This window comes from Peromyscus leucopus, chromosome 5 (genome assembly GCF_004664715.2).
Source record: "Peromyscus leucopus breed LL Stock chromosome 5, UCI_PerLeu_2.1, whole genome shotgun sequence".
NCBI classification, from domain to species: Eukaryota; Metazoa; Chordata; class Mammalia; order Rodentia; family Cricetidae; genus Peromyscus; species Peromyscus leucopus.
In genome coordinates this window covers 900,635-920,402 of record NC_051067.1, presented here as the reverse complement: position 1 = coordinate 920,402, position 19,768 = coordinate 900,635, and the positions used below count along the sequence as shown (strand labels likewise).

Below are 19,768 nucleotides of genomic sequence, written 5' to 3'. Positions count from 1 at the left end.
TTGGTAACGTGAGGTGGCTGTGGCCTGTTCTGCTTCTCTGATCTTCCAGTGTTCACCCCAATAACTGGCCCCAGGTTTGTTTTTATTAATAAGACTTTTTAAGATTCATGCTACATGATGTGGCTGGGCTTAGAGTCAATGAGAAGGCAGAACAGGAAGGCAATAAAGGCAAAGGTTAGACAGGAAGAGGTTCTCTTAGGAAGCTATGGCAAGGTGGAAAGCTAAGGTTAGTTGGCGGCTATTGCTTTGATCTCTACAGCTTGCACCTCTGTATTTGACTCTGTGTTTCTTATTTAATAAGACTATTTAGAAATTCATCTACACACTTGGACAACAGGAAGCTGGTACCAGCTGGTAAAGGAATGAACTGGAACCTGTAATCTCTTAGCAGAGTGGCCTTTTTCAAGTTGAGGCTGCCAGTCTGCACTTTACTTGCATGCACTGAATATTTGAGCTCCCGTGGTCTATCTCACCTTCCTGAAGCACTTGGGCTCCATAGCCTATTTGCCAACCCTTAATCACACACTGAAGTTTCCAGAGGATTGGTGTAACCTCACCGTAACTCAAAGGGAAATAAACACCTACCCTTTCAACATTCTATTGGCTTTGTAACAAGCTTATTCAAAATGTAGTAAAGTCCAGTGAGACAGCTCAGCACATAAAGGCCCTTGCCTCCAAGCCTGACAACCTATGCTCAATCTTTGGGATGGATATGGTGAAAGAAAAGAACAAACTCCACATTCACACTATGGCAGCATGTAGGTGCTATACACAAACACACACACACACACACACACACACACACACACACAAACTTTGAGAATCTCCTGCTTCAACCTCTCGGGTGACGGACCTATAGGCATGTTCCACAATGCACAGCTTAGCATTTCCTACTGACTCCTTTCTATGTGTTTAATATGTTCCAAGTCTGCTTTATAATTAAATCTTCAGTATGCATACCCTAGCCTCATGAAAAGATAAGGCTAAGCAGCTTATCCACAAACCCAGAGCTAATTAGTGGCAAATCCAGGATTGAACCTCCACTCATGTGCTGTGTGTGGCACATGGGTGGAGAGACACACAAATACACACACACACACAGTAATAATAAATGAAGAACTCCAACAGGATAACTATTAAATCCAATAAAGCTAAAGAAAGAGTTAATGGAAGCTAGAGAGATAGCTCACTAGTTAAGAGCACTTGCTGCTCTTGCAGAAGACCTGGGTTTAGGTCTCACCACCCACATAGTGACTCAAAATACCTATAACTCCAGTTCCAGGGGACCCAGCACTCTCTCCGACCTCCATAAATATCGGAAATGTTTGGACCAACAAAAAATATAAAGTCTGTACTTCCAGCACAGACACATTTTTTAAAAACATCTTCTACCCGTGTGTGTGTGTGCAGTGGGGATGGGAGCACTGTCCAGAGAAAGTCAAGAGAAACATAGGACACAGGATTCTGATAGAGCAGACAGACAGACAGACAGAGGGCATATTTAGATCTGACTTGTCAAGAGATACTATCAACCAACTCTTCTGCTCATGTACAGTGTCTTACCCCAAAAGACATGAAAGAAGAAACTGAATGATAAATAAGACGTTCTTCCAGTGGCTGAATTCAGTGGCCTGGAATGAAAAAGATCCATGGTGAAACTAGTGACAGTGTGGTTTAACACCAGTTGGCACAGCCTTACAACTTTGGTGCTGTTGATGTATTAATAATAATTATCCACTTCTATCAAAGAGACATACAGTAAATATCAATTACTATTTAAACAAGGGCTTATCATACTACTCTCCAAACTTTGGTGTATGTTTTTTTTTCTTTTTTGGTTTTTTCAAGACAGGGTTTCTCTGTGTAGTTTTGGTGCCTTTCCTGGATCTCGCTCTGTAGACCTCAAACTCACAGAGATCCTCCTGGCTCTGCCTCCCAAGTGCTAAGATTAAAGGCGTGTGCCACCACTGCCTGGATTGGTGTATGTTTTAAAGTTTCCATTATGAAAAGATTTTGTTACTTAAAAAATGGTTCTCTGGGCTGGGCGGTGGTGGTGCACGCCTTTAATCCCAGCACTTGGGAGGCAGAGGCAGGAGGATCTCTGTGAGTTCGAGGCCAACCTGGTCTCCAAAGTGAGTTCCAGGAAAGGTGCAAAGCTACACAGAGAAACCCTGTCTCGAAAAAAACAAAAAACAAAACAAAAAAAAAAGTGGTTCTCTGATTCCCTATGTGTACCATGGCATGAGTACACCCACTCCCCCACAATAATAATAATTGTAGCACAAATCTTAGAAGGTCTCATTAATAAAACAAACAAACAAACAAACAACTCGGTGCCAGGTATTGGGATGAACGCTGAATGATCAGAGAAACAAAGCAAGCCACAGCCACCTCACCTTGCCCGTTCCTCAGATGATCCTATTTCCTCAAACCTCTGTGTCCTCATCTGGAATGAATCTCAGCTGAACTGTTGCTCAAAAGCCTAAAAGCTTAACCAACCTATGGTCCTCACACCTTATATACCTTTCTGCCATCACTTCCTGGGATTAAAGGCGTGAATCACCATGCCTGACTGTTTCCAGCATGGCTTTAAACTCACAGAGATCCAGATGGATCTCTGCCTCCCAAGTGATAGGATTAAAGGTGTGTACCACCACTGCCTAACCTCTATGTTTAATATTGTGGCTGTTCTGTTCTCTGACCCCAGATAAGTTTATTAGGGTGCACAATATTGTGGGGAACACAATACCACCACAAGTAATAATAAATGTAATAAATTAAAAACCAAGAGCTAGAAGTATTTATGTGAAGAGTGAATAAAAATTATTTACTTCTGACATCACAAACCCAGGGAGGGTTATTTAGTAATATTCTTTAATATATAGATTCTTCACCAGCCTATACTTTAATAGATGTAAGTTTTCTATTATTTTTTTAAGGATGAATTGATAGTGGTAACATTTGAAGAAACAGCATCTACAAAGCATTCTAGATTATGAATTCTTTTCATTTTGTACTTTTTGAGGTTTTTAATCAGAAAAAAAAGTCCATTCTTTAAATCCCTCTTTATCAGTTACAACATATTACATATATTTTGGCCCTGCTGTAGGGAAGGTCAAATGAATATATTCCAAAGACCTGGTTTACTAACACAAGGGATTTTATCTGTGTAGCAGGAATTCTAAAAGGTCTTGTAATAAAAAACCTGGAGCCAGTTATTGCCACATCTTACCTCTAGGACTCCCCAGCCTGAAAAGGCTTCAGTTCCTGTCTCCTCACGCCTTATATACCTTTCTCTGCCCAGCCATCACTTCCTTCCTAGTGCTGGGATTAATGGCATGTGTGCTTCCCAAATACTGGGAGAAAGGTGTGAGATCTCAAGTGCTGGGATTAAAGGCATGTGACTCCCAAGTATTGGGATTAAATGTGTGCCACCACTGCCTGGCCTCTATGTTTAATCTAGTGGCTTGTCCTGTTCTCTGATCTTCAGGCAAATTTTATCAGGGTACACAATACATCACATGTCTCTGACTTGATTTCCCAGAGGCAGAATCAAAGCATAGTTAATAATCTACAAACTATGTAAGTCCAAAGTCCAGAACTCACTTCCCAGAATAGTGAGTCACCGAAAACTTTGGCCTTTCCATCTTTCCCAGTCTACTCACTCATTCTTCTTTTAAAGAGGAGTGAATATTTTACTCCATGTTATCCATCAGCTTCCAACATATTTAACTCAAACTTTATACTGATGTTCATGAATTCCTCTTTATCATATTTGGTACAAATTCTAAAACTGATTCAGCCATGGCCCCAAGTGAGCAGCTGAAAGATCTTGGTACAATTCAGTGAACATTACAACAGTTATGGAATGAAAGCAGGTCATCTCTTCCTGTTAGAGGCACTCTCATTTTCATTACTAATTAGAGTGTACATCGTGCATCTGGTCATCTCTTGTCATACAATACTTAAGGTATACTCATATTTTATTTTAAGCTTTCTATTACAGGTGTCTGTGCGTGTGTGTAAGTGCAGGGCTGACACACAACACACACATGGCAGTCAGAGGACAATTGGCTGGAATCAGCTCTCTCCATTTGTAACGTGGGTCCTGTGCATGGAACTTAAGGTATCAGGCTTGGCAGCAAGTGCCTTTACCTGCTCAGCCATCTCACCAGCCCAAAAGAGTTGCATTTTAAACATTACAGCTTTAGTATTTTATCAGTTTAGGGAAAATCTCTCAATCTCCCCTTCCCGTTGTGGCAGTGAAGCTCAAATCCACAGCTTGTGCATGCTAGCCAATTTTCTACCATTGAGCTACATCCCCAACCCTAGATATTGTTCTTATGACTTTAAATATATTTTTCTAATTATGATTTTCTTCTTAATAATTCTACAAAGCTCTTTGGTCCAACTGCAGTTTCAATGTCTGGCAATCACTCAATTCAAAGAGCTCTGTCCAAATCTCCAGAGTTTCAAATTGAAGAGTCCAGACAGGGCAAACAATGGGCATTCCAGCACCACATCAGGAGGCGACATTCTCCTATACTATAAGGACTTAATAAATTAGACATCTCTCCACCAACAATAGGGCTACCTCCCGATTAACCTATAGAGTGAAAATACAATGAAGTCAAAGACACATTGAACACACTCACCCTAGCAGACATCATAGCTCAGCCTCACCTACCTTAACCATGTTCTTTACATAGGCCATACTTACCTGCTGAAAGTCTCCAGTAGAAACACTAACAATGATAGTTGGGATGATCATGAAACAGGCATTGTAGAAAAGCACTCCATATTTCCCCAGCTCCTGTGAGAATAAGAAAACTGCATTCAACTTTAAAGATACAAGGCATTGTGTCTCCTGGGTCAATTTGTCTATTTATGTGTATCAGGCTGGCTCTGTGCTATAAGACTTTTGGCCAATGTCTTGTAAAATAGAACATTTTACTGTGTTGTAACTTCAGAACAAATATTCGTTCTACACCAACTACATATGTAATGGATGGAAACAGGAGGCCTTTGATGTTCTACCCATCTCCAACACTCCACTCTTAAGTACATTATTCAAAATAGGAAATCTGAAACGAGATAATGAAAATTTAAAATGTTAACCAATTCTTTTCAAACATCTGCTCCATCCATTAAAGAATAGCAGCCTTCTGTGTTTGCTTTCACTAAAGTGGCCACCCACTTCTCTGCCAAAAAAAAAAAGGGTGACATATTGTATTTTCAGGAAGGCAATGAGCCTGTTGTTGTAAAACTGTCACTATTCAAAGAAACAAATGGGCATACAGATTTTAAAAATAGGTCACAAAAAAGCACCCATCAGTCAGGGAGAACTCCCTCACAAAGCACAAAGAGCTCAGAACAAAGACCCATATGCCTGGGCCACCCCAGACAGCTTCCGGTCACAGCTGGGGCTGGGTGAGGGCTGGGGGCAGCACACCAGGCAGCCCCAACAGCTTGCAATCCGAAGAGGTGGCTACCACTGGAGGACATGACAAATGACCATCCAGCCATCTCACTTCATGATGAGGAAACAAGTTTGGAGAATTGAAGGTTTAAAGGTGGAATGGCCTATGAGTTACCAAAGCTTGTGCCTGGAAACCTACATGCCAGACTAATGCTCTCAGAGCTAATATCATGACACCACCACTCCTTCTGAATTTGTCATGGTCATTAATGATGCTGCTTTAAAAAATGAATTTGCTCTTCCAAATATATATATATATATATATATATATATATATATATATATTCTGATTGTACATCTAAACTAGTGATATCTTTTCCTCCCTAAGTAACTTCCAACCAAACTTTGACAATACCAAGAATAACAAGGTCTTATACACACAAGATAAGTAAGAAGAAATTAGTTTCTACATCGCAGGATATGCATCAAGTTACATGCCAACTGAACATGTTCATTTTCATTTTTCATGTCATTTCAGGAGCCAGATGGCACAGGCAAAAAGCTGCAGGAGGGAAGTTGGGTACCTTCGGGTCCATTTTCTGTTTGGTATAAACTCCATTTGCTGCTGTGAAGATATCATTCAAGAATACAAAAATGTAGCCTTCCAAGTTGAATGCAAGGTCAGAGCTGGCAGGGAGAACAGGAAGGGGAGGCCATTATAAAGACGCTCTCACTGTGGCCTTAGAGCCTGCTTGCTTGTCCTTTGTCTAGCCAAATCTATGTGCAGTGCTAGCGCCATCTTTTCTGGGGAAATTATCCTCCCACTGGTAGTGAGTTGTTGATGCCTCTGATTCCTCCCAGATGAAGAGAACAAGACAGATGATCAGGTGACCTCAGTGTAATTACACTTAGCTCAAGACCCAGGGACCTGAACTGTCTTAACTGCAAAATTCTTTATTTGTTAAATGACAGGTTGGCACAGTAATTACTGAGCTGTGGCTGTCCTGAGGGCATGCTTTGCCCACCCACCAGTATCCCTGCTTATTATAAGCATGGCCATCCCCAGGCTACAGCTCATGTTAGACAGCTGGGAAATGACACCTCCATCTGGTGCCCAGGCAGTCCCTTGTATGTCAAAAGGTGAAGCAAGGACCTATGTGCCTATGCAAACCTTCCAATGCTCCTTTCTTCCAGGACTTTGAAGCACCTCAGCAATTTCCATCCTAAATAAATAGCACCAACATAAAAATGTGAGGGGATATGACAGGGACGAGGCAGATAACCGTAACTGATATGTGATGTGATTCACCTACCTGCACTTCCTGCTTACCCCAGACCCAGGTTATAATTCATAATATAAACTGTCAGAAGTCAAACCTTTCATATACCCCCTTAGGATGAGTACCTGGGGCTTGTGAATTTAGTTAACTAGCTAGCTGGTTACTTGGTTATTACTGAAACAAGGTTTCACTACATTTGCCCAGGAGGATCTGCAACTCAGACAATACTCCTTTGTAGATATCTACCCTTATATTAGATAATACCACAGGCAAGTAACGTTGCTTCTCACTGGTTGTGAACTGCTAATTTAATGAGCAAGTAAAAAGGAATATAAATCATATTACTATTTTTTCATGTATAGTAATTCACAGAAAAATGAAACTTGAAGCAGTTGGACACTGAGATTTACGTAACATTTTAGCAAAGAAAAGAGGGTTTCAGTGTCCAGAACCAAACTAAGACCTAGCAGGAAACACACAAGGAAGCACCAGCAGGGAAAGGTTATTTTAGAGTTGAATTATGCACACGAATCTCAGTGTCAACTGTCTGTGTCCAGCGGCAGAAGTGGCCGCTCCTGTTGGTCACTTCCACAAAGAGAGGCTATGCCCAGCTGTCAGTCACAAAGGACAGCAAAGCCTCCTTGCATCTCTTGGTTCTCAATGACCTTTAACTTCAGAACAACCCTGATGCCAAAGCAGCATGTTTTGGTTAATCGATCTGTGTCACTTTGGAGGCTTCCTGTTCATAAACACTGCCTGCAGGAAATTCTGGAGGGAGCTGAGTCCGTACAGCTTGCAAAGACGTCCACTGAACAGAACTATTAAATTCAACTTGTCTATGGTTCTCCTTTGGGGGCTGGACAGGTAGTTCTATTGGTAAAGCATTTGTCACACAAACACAAGGATCTGAATCCAATCCTCAGAATCCACATTAAAAACCCTTCCCAGCCATGTGGTGGCACACACCTTTAATCCCAGCACTTGGAAGGCAGAGGCAGGCGGATCTCTGTGAGTTGGAGATCAGCCTGGACTACAGAGCGAGTTCCAGGACAGCCAGAGCTACACAGAGAAACCCTGTCTTGAAAAAAAAAACTAAAAATAAATATATAGCCTTTCATTGTAATCGTAGAGCTAAGAAGGGGAGACAGGTGGATCCCTAAGACTCTCTGGCCGGCCAGCCTAACTAAATCAGTAAATCCCAAGTCAGTGAGAAACTGTCTCAAGAAATGAAATAGACAATTCTTGAAGAATGATGCTGACCTCTAGCCTGCACATACACAAGTGCACATATACACACTTCCATATACACGTGAATACAGCACATACATATGAAATATTTTAATGAAACAACTAAACTCTAATTTTGAATGAGCAGGAAAACCGAGGCTTTTAGAGGCATGGGGAAAAGGCACTTCCTGGGAGAGCTTTAGATTCCAGAGTCCTGCCTCCTCTAGGAGCCAAGAATGCCCAGGAGTGGCATGGGAACTCCTTGAAGCATGGCCTGCTCCATTCTTACCCATCATTCACTGGACCAGCAGTAAGGACAAAGTGTATGAAGAATACAAATCCCATACAAAATAGAGCATGTTCAGGGTCAGCCAGTGTGGCTCTCGTTTGGGGCATTCCTACATATTCTCTTTCAACATTTCCAGCCATGTGGCTTCCCTGGGTGAATGAGATACAAGAAAGGGGATACATGTCCCTTCTGGACAAAAGTTTTATGAGCCAGTGCAGAAATCCCCATAACACCTTTTCCTTCCTGGATCACTGAGGAAGACTGAGGTAGAACCTCTTGGCTGGGTCCCTGGGTTCAATAAATAGAACCCACTCATAAGCACTGACTGCTGGGGGTTTACAGTCAAGGAAGTGTATATGTGATGTATAGAAACTGTGAAATGTTGGGCTTGTTTATTACAGCAGGTGAACCTGGCTCATCCCAACTAAATCTGATCAACAACTATTTGTACAGGGGTTGGCTAACTTTGGTAGACAGGACGTTATCTCTTGAAGGGATTGACCAAAGGCACCAAAAATAGGACACACAGAACAGTAGTGGGCCTGCTCAGGGCCCTGGAACGGGATGTGGTGGTCGGCTGATGGTTATGATATGAAGATACTTCAGACAGGCCAACTAGGCTTCCCAAAGCAGGATGTAAACAACAATGGGCGGCAGTAGGCCAAGCTAGCTTGGTCAAGTCTAAGTTATTTCAGGAACTTTCTTACCAAGAAACATGTGCAGAGTGCTGGTACCCTTTCCCCTAGAGAACTTTTCACCTTTGGGGGTAATTAAACCCCTTACATACTCTTGCATCTCTTTTTTTATTAAAATTTTTATAAGTGTATTTTGCTCGCATGTATGTATGTGTACCATGTGTGTACCTGGCACCCAAGGAGGTCAGAAGAGGGCATCGGATCCCTTGGAACTAGAGTCACGGATAGTTGTGAGCCACCATGTAGGTGCCAGGAACTGAACCTGGGTCCTCTTGACCACTGGGCTATACCTACTCTTGAATCTTATACGTCTATTTGTAACAGACTGAATTCTGGGTAAACTGGGCTTCCAAAAAAGCATGCCCCTTCTTGGAAGGGCTTACCCTGGGGTAGACACAAGGGAAGGAAGTACAGGAAGAGAAGGGGAAGCTCCAGACCTGCTAGGAGTACATCCTGATTCCTCACTCACTCTAATTAAACTGTACCCTGTTGAATTCTCTTTCTGGAGCACAATGATGGACATAGCTGATGTGGGGGGCAGAGGAAACTTCAGCAGGAGGACTTCAGTTGGTGTCACAGGTGTCCTGTGGCTCAGCACCCTGAATGTCACTCATCAGGAAGGGATCCATCTGGTGAGTGCTGGTGGAAATGGAAAGTCAGAATTGCCACTCCAAGCTGGTTCTTGGGTAAAAGCAAGATGATTTTAGAAACAATTATCAATGTGTTCAAAATTAGTTGAACTCATTCGGGTTCTGCACTCCTCACTAAAGACTTACAAACACACGTGTGCACAAGTGTGTACTGATGTGCATGAATGTATGTATGCTGGTATGCATGGAGACCAGAGGTTGATATCACTCACATGTCTTCCTTGGTCACTATCCACCTTATTTTTTGAAACAGGGTCTCTTCACTGAACCTTAGACTCACCATTTTGGATACACTAGCTGGCCAAGTGAGTCTTAGAGACCTACTTGTCTGCACAAGTCAGTACTGGGGATACAAGTATGTGCTACCACTCCTGGCTTCTCTGTTTTTTTTAAACATGATGTGGGGTTACATACATAGAAGAACAGATAGAGTCATTTCCTCCTGCTCTGCTTCTACATATTAATGATAAAGGTAGGAAATCTGAACTAGTTAGCATTAGCCTATTCTGGAACATATCAGCATTTGTAATTACCACACTCTATCAGTTATCACAGAACAATAAAACAACAATAACTGGGTTTATAAACCTGTTGACTTGTTTTAGGGGTGTGTGTGTGTGTGTGTGTGTGTGTGTGTGTGTGTGTGTTGGATGCTGTGGAGTAAACACAGGCCCTAGTGTATGCTAAGTACACATTCTACCACTGAACTACACCTCAAGCCCAAATGCCTCAGAACACTTCAAATGAAACTTTTAAACTGAGGGCATTCAATCACAAGAGTAAACAGGTCACCGGGCGGTACTGGTGCATGCCTTTAATCCCAGCACTCGGGAAGCAAGAGGCAGGCGGATCTCTGTGAGTTCGAGGCCAGCTTGGTCTACAGAGTGAGATCCAGGAAAGGCACAAAGCTACACAGAGAAACCCTGTCTCGGAAAAAAAAAAAAAAAAAAAAAAAAAAAAAGAGTAAACAGGTCACTGCTTTTTGTCAATTGTAGTCATGTTAATACCCAGTGATGCTTACTTATAACAGGATACTGTCATTTATAGAATTTATACTCAAGACCCACACAATTGAATTACAAAGGAAAAAATCACCAAAAAATCTCCTAATAGTTTAAGTTGTGTTGGGCCACTTTGGTAACTACCCTTACCCCCATGGGCCACAGTTAGACATGCCTGCATGTGTTCTTAGAAGCATTTCCAGCCAATCTGAAACCTATTTTTTGATGCTCACAGGAACACATGGGGTTGCCACTAACTCAACAGATTTGTCTCCTAGCTGCTCAATCCAGCTGCAGCCAGATGAAAAAAGAACATCTCTAGGACAGGACTGCCAACCCTCAGAGACACAGAGAAGCCACTGAGCAGCAGGGTAATGCCAAGTCTCACCCAGCTGCTATGAAAGCCCCAAACACGATGACCAAAACACTGAGGACGATGCTCAAGGAATATTGTTTCCTGTAGTCAAGAAAAAAGAAAAGGAAGGGGTGGGGAGAAAAAAAATTAAAATATGGATTTTATGTTTTTTTTTTTAAAAAAAAAAAAACCTGAAAACAAACATTAGTGACTTCATGACTAAAACTTAACTTCTAAGATCTTCATATAGAAAAGGCTCTAGAAGTGTAAGTCAGGCCAAATTTACTTATTTCTTAAGCTGTTTCTTTAACCTAATTATAAAGTGATTTTTTTGTTCTCCCTGGAAAAATGCTGAGATGAAATACCGAAGAGGGTCTGCTGCATAGTCTAGTTTACAGGGCCTTCTATGGTACATTCAAAGATTAAGTCCAAAACGAAGGCTTAAAACACTGTAACTAAATTTCACTGCCATATAATCTTCGCTGCAAGATAAGAATTTGAATTTTCAGGGGTCAGCCTGTGTATCCTGAGAAAAATCTATTTCAACATTTGTAAAATTTTAATTTATTCTGACATCGTGTCATGGAGCATCCTTGCTCTTCTGTCTGCCTTCCCTGTCTGTGGGCAGTTCTCTGTCACTATTCATTCCATTCAGTTCAGCACACAGATTCATATCTGTTTAAGGGTGGTTGTTATTTCTTTCATAATTTTCTACTACAAGCATGCTATTTGTCTGCTGTTAAAATAAACATGTAAATAGTACTCATTAATATTTTAGGAGCCAATGGAAATAGTTGACTCCTTTTAAATGAACAAATAATTGTTCCTTAAGTTGCTGCAAGTATTAATTCCAATCAATTACTCAGAAAGAGGACCTCTAGGTGAGAATTTGTTGGGTAAAAATAACACAGAGAGACTGGGGACATGGCTCAGTGGGAAACAAGCATCAAGCCTGGACAATGTGAGTTCAGAACTCCAGGACTCATGAAAATCTAGGCAGAATGGCACAAGCCTAGGAAGCAGAGACAGGCAGATCTGCAGCTTGCTGGTCACCCTTCTAGCCAATAGGTGAACTCCATGTTCAGCAAGAGACCCTGTCTGAAACAATAGAAGAGGGCAACAGCAAGAAATACAGGACATTAGCCCATGTCCTCTATGTGCACATTCACAGCCTCACACACCCACATGGAATACACAGGAATACATTACCCACACACACAAACAACATGGTACATCGGAAACATAATGAAGGAAAGAAGAAAAAACGAACTCACCCGAGTATGATGGCTTCCAGGAGTAAAGTGAGTGGAATTGTAAATTTCCTGAGCACAGTGTACATTGGCAAGCTGTCAAGAAAGATTCAACTCTAACATCAGACACACAGTGTCAGTTGCTATTTTTATTTTAAACATGGTAAACATTTTTAATTAAGGTCATTTTCCAAATTAAATATAATGAGTTAACATTCATTGTAATATTTACCATTAACAAATCATATTGAGTCATAAAATAGAGATTAAATAATTTCCTGCCACTTTAACAAACTGATTCAGCACAAAATCTGTCAAATCTTAGCTGGCTTTCTTTTTCTCTGCAGAAACTGGCAAGTTAATTCCATTAATATAGAAATTCAAGAGCCCCAGAAAGCCAAAACCGTGTTGAAGAATAACAAAGTCAAGGGGCTGGAGAGATGGCTCAGTGGTCAAGAGTACTTGCTGCTCTTGCAGAGAACACAATTTCAGTTCTCAGCACCCACATGGAGGCTCACAACCACCTGTAACTCCAGTTCCAGGGGATCTGACACCCTCTTCTGGTCTTCATGGGCACTTGCACTCACATACACAAACCCATGCATGAGCGCGTGCGCACAAACACACACACACACACACACAATTAATTATTTTAAAATATATTTTAAAAAATTGGGGCTGGAGAGATAGCTCAGAGGTTAAGAATACTGGCTGTTCTTCCAGAAGTCCTGAGTTCATTTCCCAGCAACCACATGGTGGCTCACAACCATCTATAATGAGATCTGGTGCCCTCTTCTGGCCTGCAGGCATACACTCCTACGAATACTGTGTGCAAAATAAATAAATACATCTTTAAAAAAATAAGTAAACAAGTTAGGGGTTATTTACAGCTTGGTTGGCAAAGAAATTTGCTGCTAAGCCTAATCACCTGAGTTTAATCTCATGACACAAATGGAGGAAGAAGAGGACCAGTTCCTAAAAGTGCGCGCGCGCGCGCACACACACACACACACACACACACACACACGCACACATGCACACGCACATGCACTCACGCACGCGCGCGCACACACACACAGAGAAAGAGAGAGAGAGAGAGAGAGAGAGAGAGAGAGAGAGAGAGAGAGAAAGAGAGAGAGAGAGAGAGGTGGTAATCTAATTGTACTGAAATATTATTTTGATTGTATGTTAATAAATAAAGTTGTCCGGGGGGTCAGAGCTATTAGAGCCATAGCAAGAGTGTGGCGGTGGTGGCACACGCCTTTAATCCCATAAGATCTCTGTGTGTTCAGGGATATAGCCAGCATTGGAGACATATGCCTTTAAGACCTAGGGGGCTGTGCATTCAGACAGTGACGAGGCAGTCATGTGTTTGGGTTTACAACCAATGAGAAGGCAGAACAACATACTATAAAAAAACGAACCGACAGGAAGTAGGTCTCTTTTCGCGAAGCTGGGACAGCAGGAGGAAGGGTGAGATTTTAGCTCTGAGCTCTGACCTCTCGGCTTTCTCTTTTACATTGTTTCTGTGTTTCTTATTTAATAAGACGGTTGGTTACATCAATAGAGAGAGATTTTTTTTAATGTTTTTCAAAGTGGGTGCACTCACATTTCCCAACTTCAAAATTTACTACAAAGCCACAGAAACCAAGACTACCTATTATTGACATAATAATATGTAATTAACATATATGTAATTAATGGAATTAATTGTTGAGTTAATAATATATATGTAATTAACACATGTAATTAATGGAATAGAATTGAAGGACAGAAAATAAAGACTTACAATTACGGTCAGTTGTTTTTCTTTTATCTTGTTTCCTTTTATTTTCTTTCTTGCATACCTACATCACTATAATCTATTTCAGGAATTTCATTCCCCCAAGCAGAAACTTTGAACCTGCTCAACAGTAATTCCTTTTCCCTTAGATCCTAGCTACTGGTCATCTGTTCTGTGCTCCATCTTTGTAAAATTGCCTACTCTAGACACGTGAAGCAGACAAATGCAGCCCAGGCTAGCATAGAACTTGTGGTCCTCCTGACTCTGCCTCCTAAATAGAACAATTACAGGCATGAAACATCTCCCAGATCACTAGGCTGATCTTTGCCAAGGGTCACGAGATAACACAATGGAAGAAAGAAATATCTTTTCAATGAATGGTGCTAGGACATCTAGAACTCCCATAAATAGAATGAAACCGAATTCCTACACACATTATTCTACACACACACACACACACACACAGACACAGACACAACATCAACCTTATATATTTATTATCTGACATGAAATATAACAAGGACCTAAGTGTAGGAACTAAAACTGTATGAGAAAGAGATCATGTTCCTAGATCAAGCAAGCCTTCTTAGATACAATATTAACAACATAGTCAGCAAAAGAAAAGATGGGCTAGGGATGTAGCTCAGTGGTGGAATACTTCTGTAGCATATACAAGGCCATGAGTTCAATCCCCAGAACTACAAAAATAAAAAAGAAACAATATCTAAATTAGAAATAATTAAAATTTAAAACTTTGATGTTTTATGTTTATAAATGATAAACAGGATATACACATAAAATGGAATATTATTAAGCCTTTAAAATAAATGGAAGTCAGATGCATTCTACAACATAGGTGAACTCTGAAAACACCATGCTATAGGAATAATCCAGATTCCCCACCCCTCAAAAAGGGAAAATTCTTTATATCTACCTAGAGAAGGCAAAGCTACAGCTGCAGAACGTAAAACAAAGATTACCAGTAGCTGGGGCTAAGGGGATTGCTCAGTGGGTAAGAGAACCCTTGCTGTACCAGCAGGAGGACCTGAGTTCAAATCCCCAGGATCTACATATAAAGTTAGGCATGGCTGTATGTGCCTGTAACCTTAGCATTGGGCAGGAGAGACCAGTAGATGGCAGAAGCTTGCTTGCCAACTAGCCTCACCAACAAGGTCAGCTTCCAATTTAGTGAAAGACCCTGTCTCAAGGGAATAAGATGGAGAATGACGAAGGAAACCCAACATCTCCCTCTGGCCTCTTCATGGACACACACACCACATGCAAACTCACATGCATGCAGCACATAAGAGAGGGAAAGGTGGAGGGAGAAGGAGAGTGAAAGGAAGAGGTTGGGGGACTGAGAAATTGAGATTATCAATAACTAAAGGCTAAGAGGATTACTGTTTAATGGATTCAGAGACTCTGTTTGAGACGATGGAAAAGTTTCTGAAATAAATAATGGTGATGCTACACTGTGCATATACTTTTTTAGAGATAGGGTCTAGCCTCAAACTCATTATGTATTAAGTCTGGCCTTGAAGGCTCAGCAATCATGCTTCAGCCTCCCAAATGCTAGGATTGCATATGGATGTGAGTATACTTAATGCACTTGAATTGTACACTTAAAACAGATACAATGATAAACTTTATATTATATACATGACTTAAATTAGAAAGACTTTAAAATTTGGGTGCTTCAAAGTACATTGTTAAAATAAAAAAAGAGAGGCTAGAAGATGGCTCAGTAGGTAGAGTGTCTGCCACAAAACCATGAGTTCCCCAGTTTGGTTCTCTAGCATGCCCAGGTATGGGCATCTGTAAACGGAGCGCTGGGGACAGGGACAGGAGAATCCCTGGGGCTTGCTGGCCAGCTGGTCTGGCCAATCTGTGATCTCCAGGCTCAAGGAAAGACCCTATCTCCAAAGATAAGATGGAGAGCAATAGAGGAAAAACGTGTCTCTCCTGTAGTTTCTTTTCCTGTTGCTGTGAAAAAGACCTTTACAAAAGCAACTTAAGGAATGAGGGGTTGATTCTGGCTCACAGTTCAAGAGCACAGTCCATCATGGCGGGGAAGTCAAAATGGCCAGAGCCTCGGGCAGCACATCACAGGATCACCGGGAGGCAGAACCATGAATGCTGGTGCTCAGTTCAGCTTCCCCAGTCATATAGTCTAGGACCCCAGCCCAGGGAACGGTAACCTAATCAGCACTGCTCCGCAGACCTTCTCAGAGGCTAACCCTAACCTAGACAGTCCCTCACAGTGCCTGAGGCTTGTCTCTTATGTTAGTCAGGTTGACAACACTACTCACAACTCCCAAGAGCAACTTCTGGCCTGCACACATGCACACACATGCACACACCATCTTTCAGCTTTTGCACGAGTCTTGTTTCTTTAGATATCAGATCACACTTTCCAGTTAGTAGTTTGGTAGGATAGTGTGGTCTTTCTATAAATGATTTTCATTTTTCACAGTAGCTTTTAATGAAATTAATCTAAGTATGGTGAAATGAACACAGATGCAAACTTGTCAAGCATAGTCCATACCTATAACTATTGTGTTATTCATTTTTTCCTTACACCAAACATGATCTACAATAAGTCTGACAGAATATTCCTGTTTCTATTAAACGACAATGAAGTTAGCATGATCATATGAACAAACCCATCCTGGCAATCACATCTTCTCCACCTGACAAACACAAACCTCATATTTAAGTTGAGACATGACTATCAAGAAAAGAATAAGCTTTTAAACATTCCTAAAAACATTTCAAATTAAACTCTAAACTATACTTTCTCAAATTGTTAAATACTATTGTTTCCCACATGGCACCTGTGATGGCAGAGCCTGCTGCCAAACCGACCTGCCTGGGAAGAGGCGTGTCTGTGTGGCTGACCTACCTGACTCCATCAGAACGGCCTTGAGGGCGTGTCTGTGTGACATTTTCTTGATTGTTAATTGGTGTAGGACCCAGTCAAGTGTGGGCAGTGCAATGCCCAGGAAGAAAAGCAGCTGAGCAAGCCAGAGGAAGCATGCCAGTAAGCAGCATTACTCTGAGACCTCTGCTTCAGTTCATGCCCTGCCTTCCCTCTATAGAAGGTAACCTGAAAGCTAAAATAAACCTTTTCCTGCCCAAGCTGGTTTTTGCCATAGTGTTTACCACAGAAACAGAAGGCAAACTAGGACACCACCCAAGCAAGATCTCAGAAAATCAAACTCAGGGTTTGAACCACAGGAGGCGATGGATACACCCTCCCCCTGTCATCTGGAACTGTACCTTAATTTACTTGTGCTTGATAAGCCACTTATGTGGTTTCCAACGTAGAGAAGGGGCAGAGGAAACAGCTTCAACAAAAGGAAAAAGATGCAGTTAGAACTTGATTTGCGTCTTTCTAGTGTGTGTGTGTGTGTGTGTGTGTATGTATGTATGTATGCATGTATGTATGTATGTTAGGTGTGTGAGTGTTCTGAGACAGCAAGAGACCATCTCCCACCTGCACTAACCAACCCCATAACTAATACAGCTCCCTTTGGTCTTCAAGGAAAGGAGGGCCTTAAGCCAGAACTGCTCGGTCAAGCCTTGCTAAGATTCCTCGATCTGTCTCTCACTATGAGAGACAATAAAAATATTACTGTTTTGAGCCATTATTATATACAGCAAAGAGTAAATGGCACACCCCCAAAAGCCCAGGGAACCCTACTTTATGATGAAATACTTAAACCCTTACTTTGAGACCAAAGATGCCATTTCTATCAACGTGTGCCACACAGCAAAGAAGGTAAAATACATGAAAATTAGGTTGTTGGGGAGTAATTTTGATTGGATAACTTGAGTCTGCATACAAAAAAAGAAAAAAAAAACATGGCTAATAAAGCATCGTTAACGCTCCTGATTTTGCACACTGTGAACTGAAGTTCCCAAAAGTGTTGAGGAAGGTAGGGAGATGGGGAGGGAGGGAGGTGGGAAAGGAAGGTAGGAGAAGCTGCCCTTGTGTGGAAGATTCTAGAAAGCCAAACAGGGAAACTTCAAGATTATGGAGAATTAAAACATTGCAGACAAGAGACAAATTATCTTGGGCTATTTTTGGTCCCTTTGAAAGCTATCTACCGCCCAGCCCTGTATCTGACCCAATATCCTATGATTATCAACTATAAATATATATGAAGAAGCTATTCAAGGGCCTCACTCACCCTTAAGAAATGCCAACTAAACCTCTTAATCCAAATACTACCTTAAACTATTTCATATAATCTGTCAAAGGATTGCTCTAAGGATTTAATGTCTGCTACAAGCCTGGCCCCTGCAGCTATTTGTTAAAATTGCCTCCACTCCACGTTCCCACAAGGAAGATAGATCTTTCAATGCTGCTTCCATGTGCATCAAATATAGCAAGTCAAAGTCTTTACTCACAGCTTTTATCAATTTAAACTAAAAATGAAAGCTGGGAGTGTTGTCCAACACCTTTAATCCCAATACTTGGGAAGCAGAGATGGGTGGATCTCTGTGAGTTCAAGGCCAGCCTGGTTTACAAATCAAGTTCCAGGACAGTCAGGGCTCTGTTACACTGAGAAACCTTATGTCCAAAAAACAAACAAAAATGAAATCTGAAAGCATAAATCAGTAAACTAGGACCCAGGGCACATCTGACCTGTGCTTGTTTATATAGTTTTATTGTAACATAACTGCACTGACTCATTTACGTATTACACAGGGCTTCTTTCACGGTACAATAAAGAGTTAGCCAAAGAGTTCACAAAATATTGGCCTTAAAAACTCAGAGTATTTGTGTTGTTAAACACCTATATTCACTCTTTTCTCTGCCTCCTACCTCAATGCAGGTGTGCTGAGGTAGGAATTCACACAGGTACAAGGGATCCAAGCTCAGGTCTCACACTTATTCAGCAAGCACTTTACTCACTTATAGATCTCACAAGCACAACACAGCCATGGTTTTGGTTTTTATCCCCATTTCATTATTTAAATAGCTATTTATTTATAAAATATTTATTAAGAACTTTTTCATCCAGGTGGTAGTGGAGCACACCTTCAATCCCAGCACTTGGGCGGCAGAGGCAGGTGGATCTCTGTGAGTTCAAGGGCAGCTTAGTCTACAAAATGAGTTCCAGGGCAGCCAGAGCTGTTACACAGAGAAATTTAGGCTCAAACACACACACACACACACACACACACACACACACACACACACACACACACACAGAACTTTTCTTCCAGCACTGAGGAGGCTGAAGTAGAAGGATTTTGAGTTCAAAGCCAACCTGGGATACATGATAAGAGCCAATCTCAAAGAAGAAAAGAAAAGAAAAACAACTTTCTACTGAGGATAAGCAGTGTATGGACTGGGTCCCTGCTTTGGATTTGTTTGTTTGTTTGCTTGCTTTTTGTTTAGGGTTTTTGTTTGTTTGTTTGTTTGTCTGTTTTTTATCTTTCAACACATACCTTTCCAGGAATTTTCTTGTCAAAATCAGGGAAGTGGATTATTTTATTTAGCTTGGACACATACAGTATCATTATGGTGGTGGCCATCTAAAAGGAGAAAGAAACTTAGCAAAATATCATCTGGAAAGACAGTATGAGGTATCCTGATGTAATGATGTAATCAGAAGCATATTTATCAGAAAGATAACCCAAACAATCCACTTTCCAGGCTGGAGGGAGGGATTTCATAGAAGGTAAAACTCTCACCACTGGATGAGATGTTGTTCAAATCAGAACAGGCAAAATGTACAATCAAGTGGACTCACATGTATACATTGTCTCAGGGGCCCTAGAAATGGTGATGGAGAAAACAAAGAGTG

At 41.3% G+C, this 19,768-nt stretch overlaps 1 protein-coding gene across 5 annotated transcripts in view; it reads right to left on the bottom strand.

Annotated features, from left to right (window-relative positions):
- Slc35d2 (solute carrier family 35 member D2) overlaps window positions 1–19,768 on the bottom strand; it is a 36,597-nt gene that overhangs the window by 8,010 nt on the left and 8,819 nt on the right. For 2 of the 5 annotated variants that reach the window (XM_028891688.2, XM_028891691.2), the window contains exons 3-9: window positions 19,410–19,496; window positions 17,229–17,296; window positions 12,191–12,262; window positions 10,950–11,018; window positions 6,004–6,106; window positions 4,721–4,813; window positions 1,564–1,631 (exon numbers count right to left, since the gene is read on the bottom strand). In XM_028891688.2, the coding sequence (XP_028747521.1) occupies window positions 1,564–1,631; window positions 4,721–4,813; window positions 6,004–6,106; window positions 10,950–11,018; window positions 12,191–12,262; window positions 17,229–17,296; window positions 19,410–19,496 (560 nt within the window). The remainder of the gene's footprint in view (window positions 1–1,563; window positions 1,632–4,720; window positions 4,814–6,003; window positions 6,107–10,949; window positions 11,019–12,190; window positions 12,263–17,228; window positions 17,297–19,409; window positions 19,497–19,768) is intronic. The other 3 variants (XM_028891690.2, XM_037205640.1, XM_037205641.1) reach the window with 3 other exon arrangements.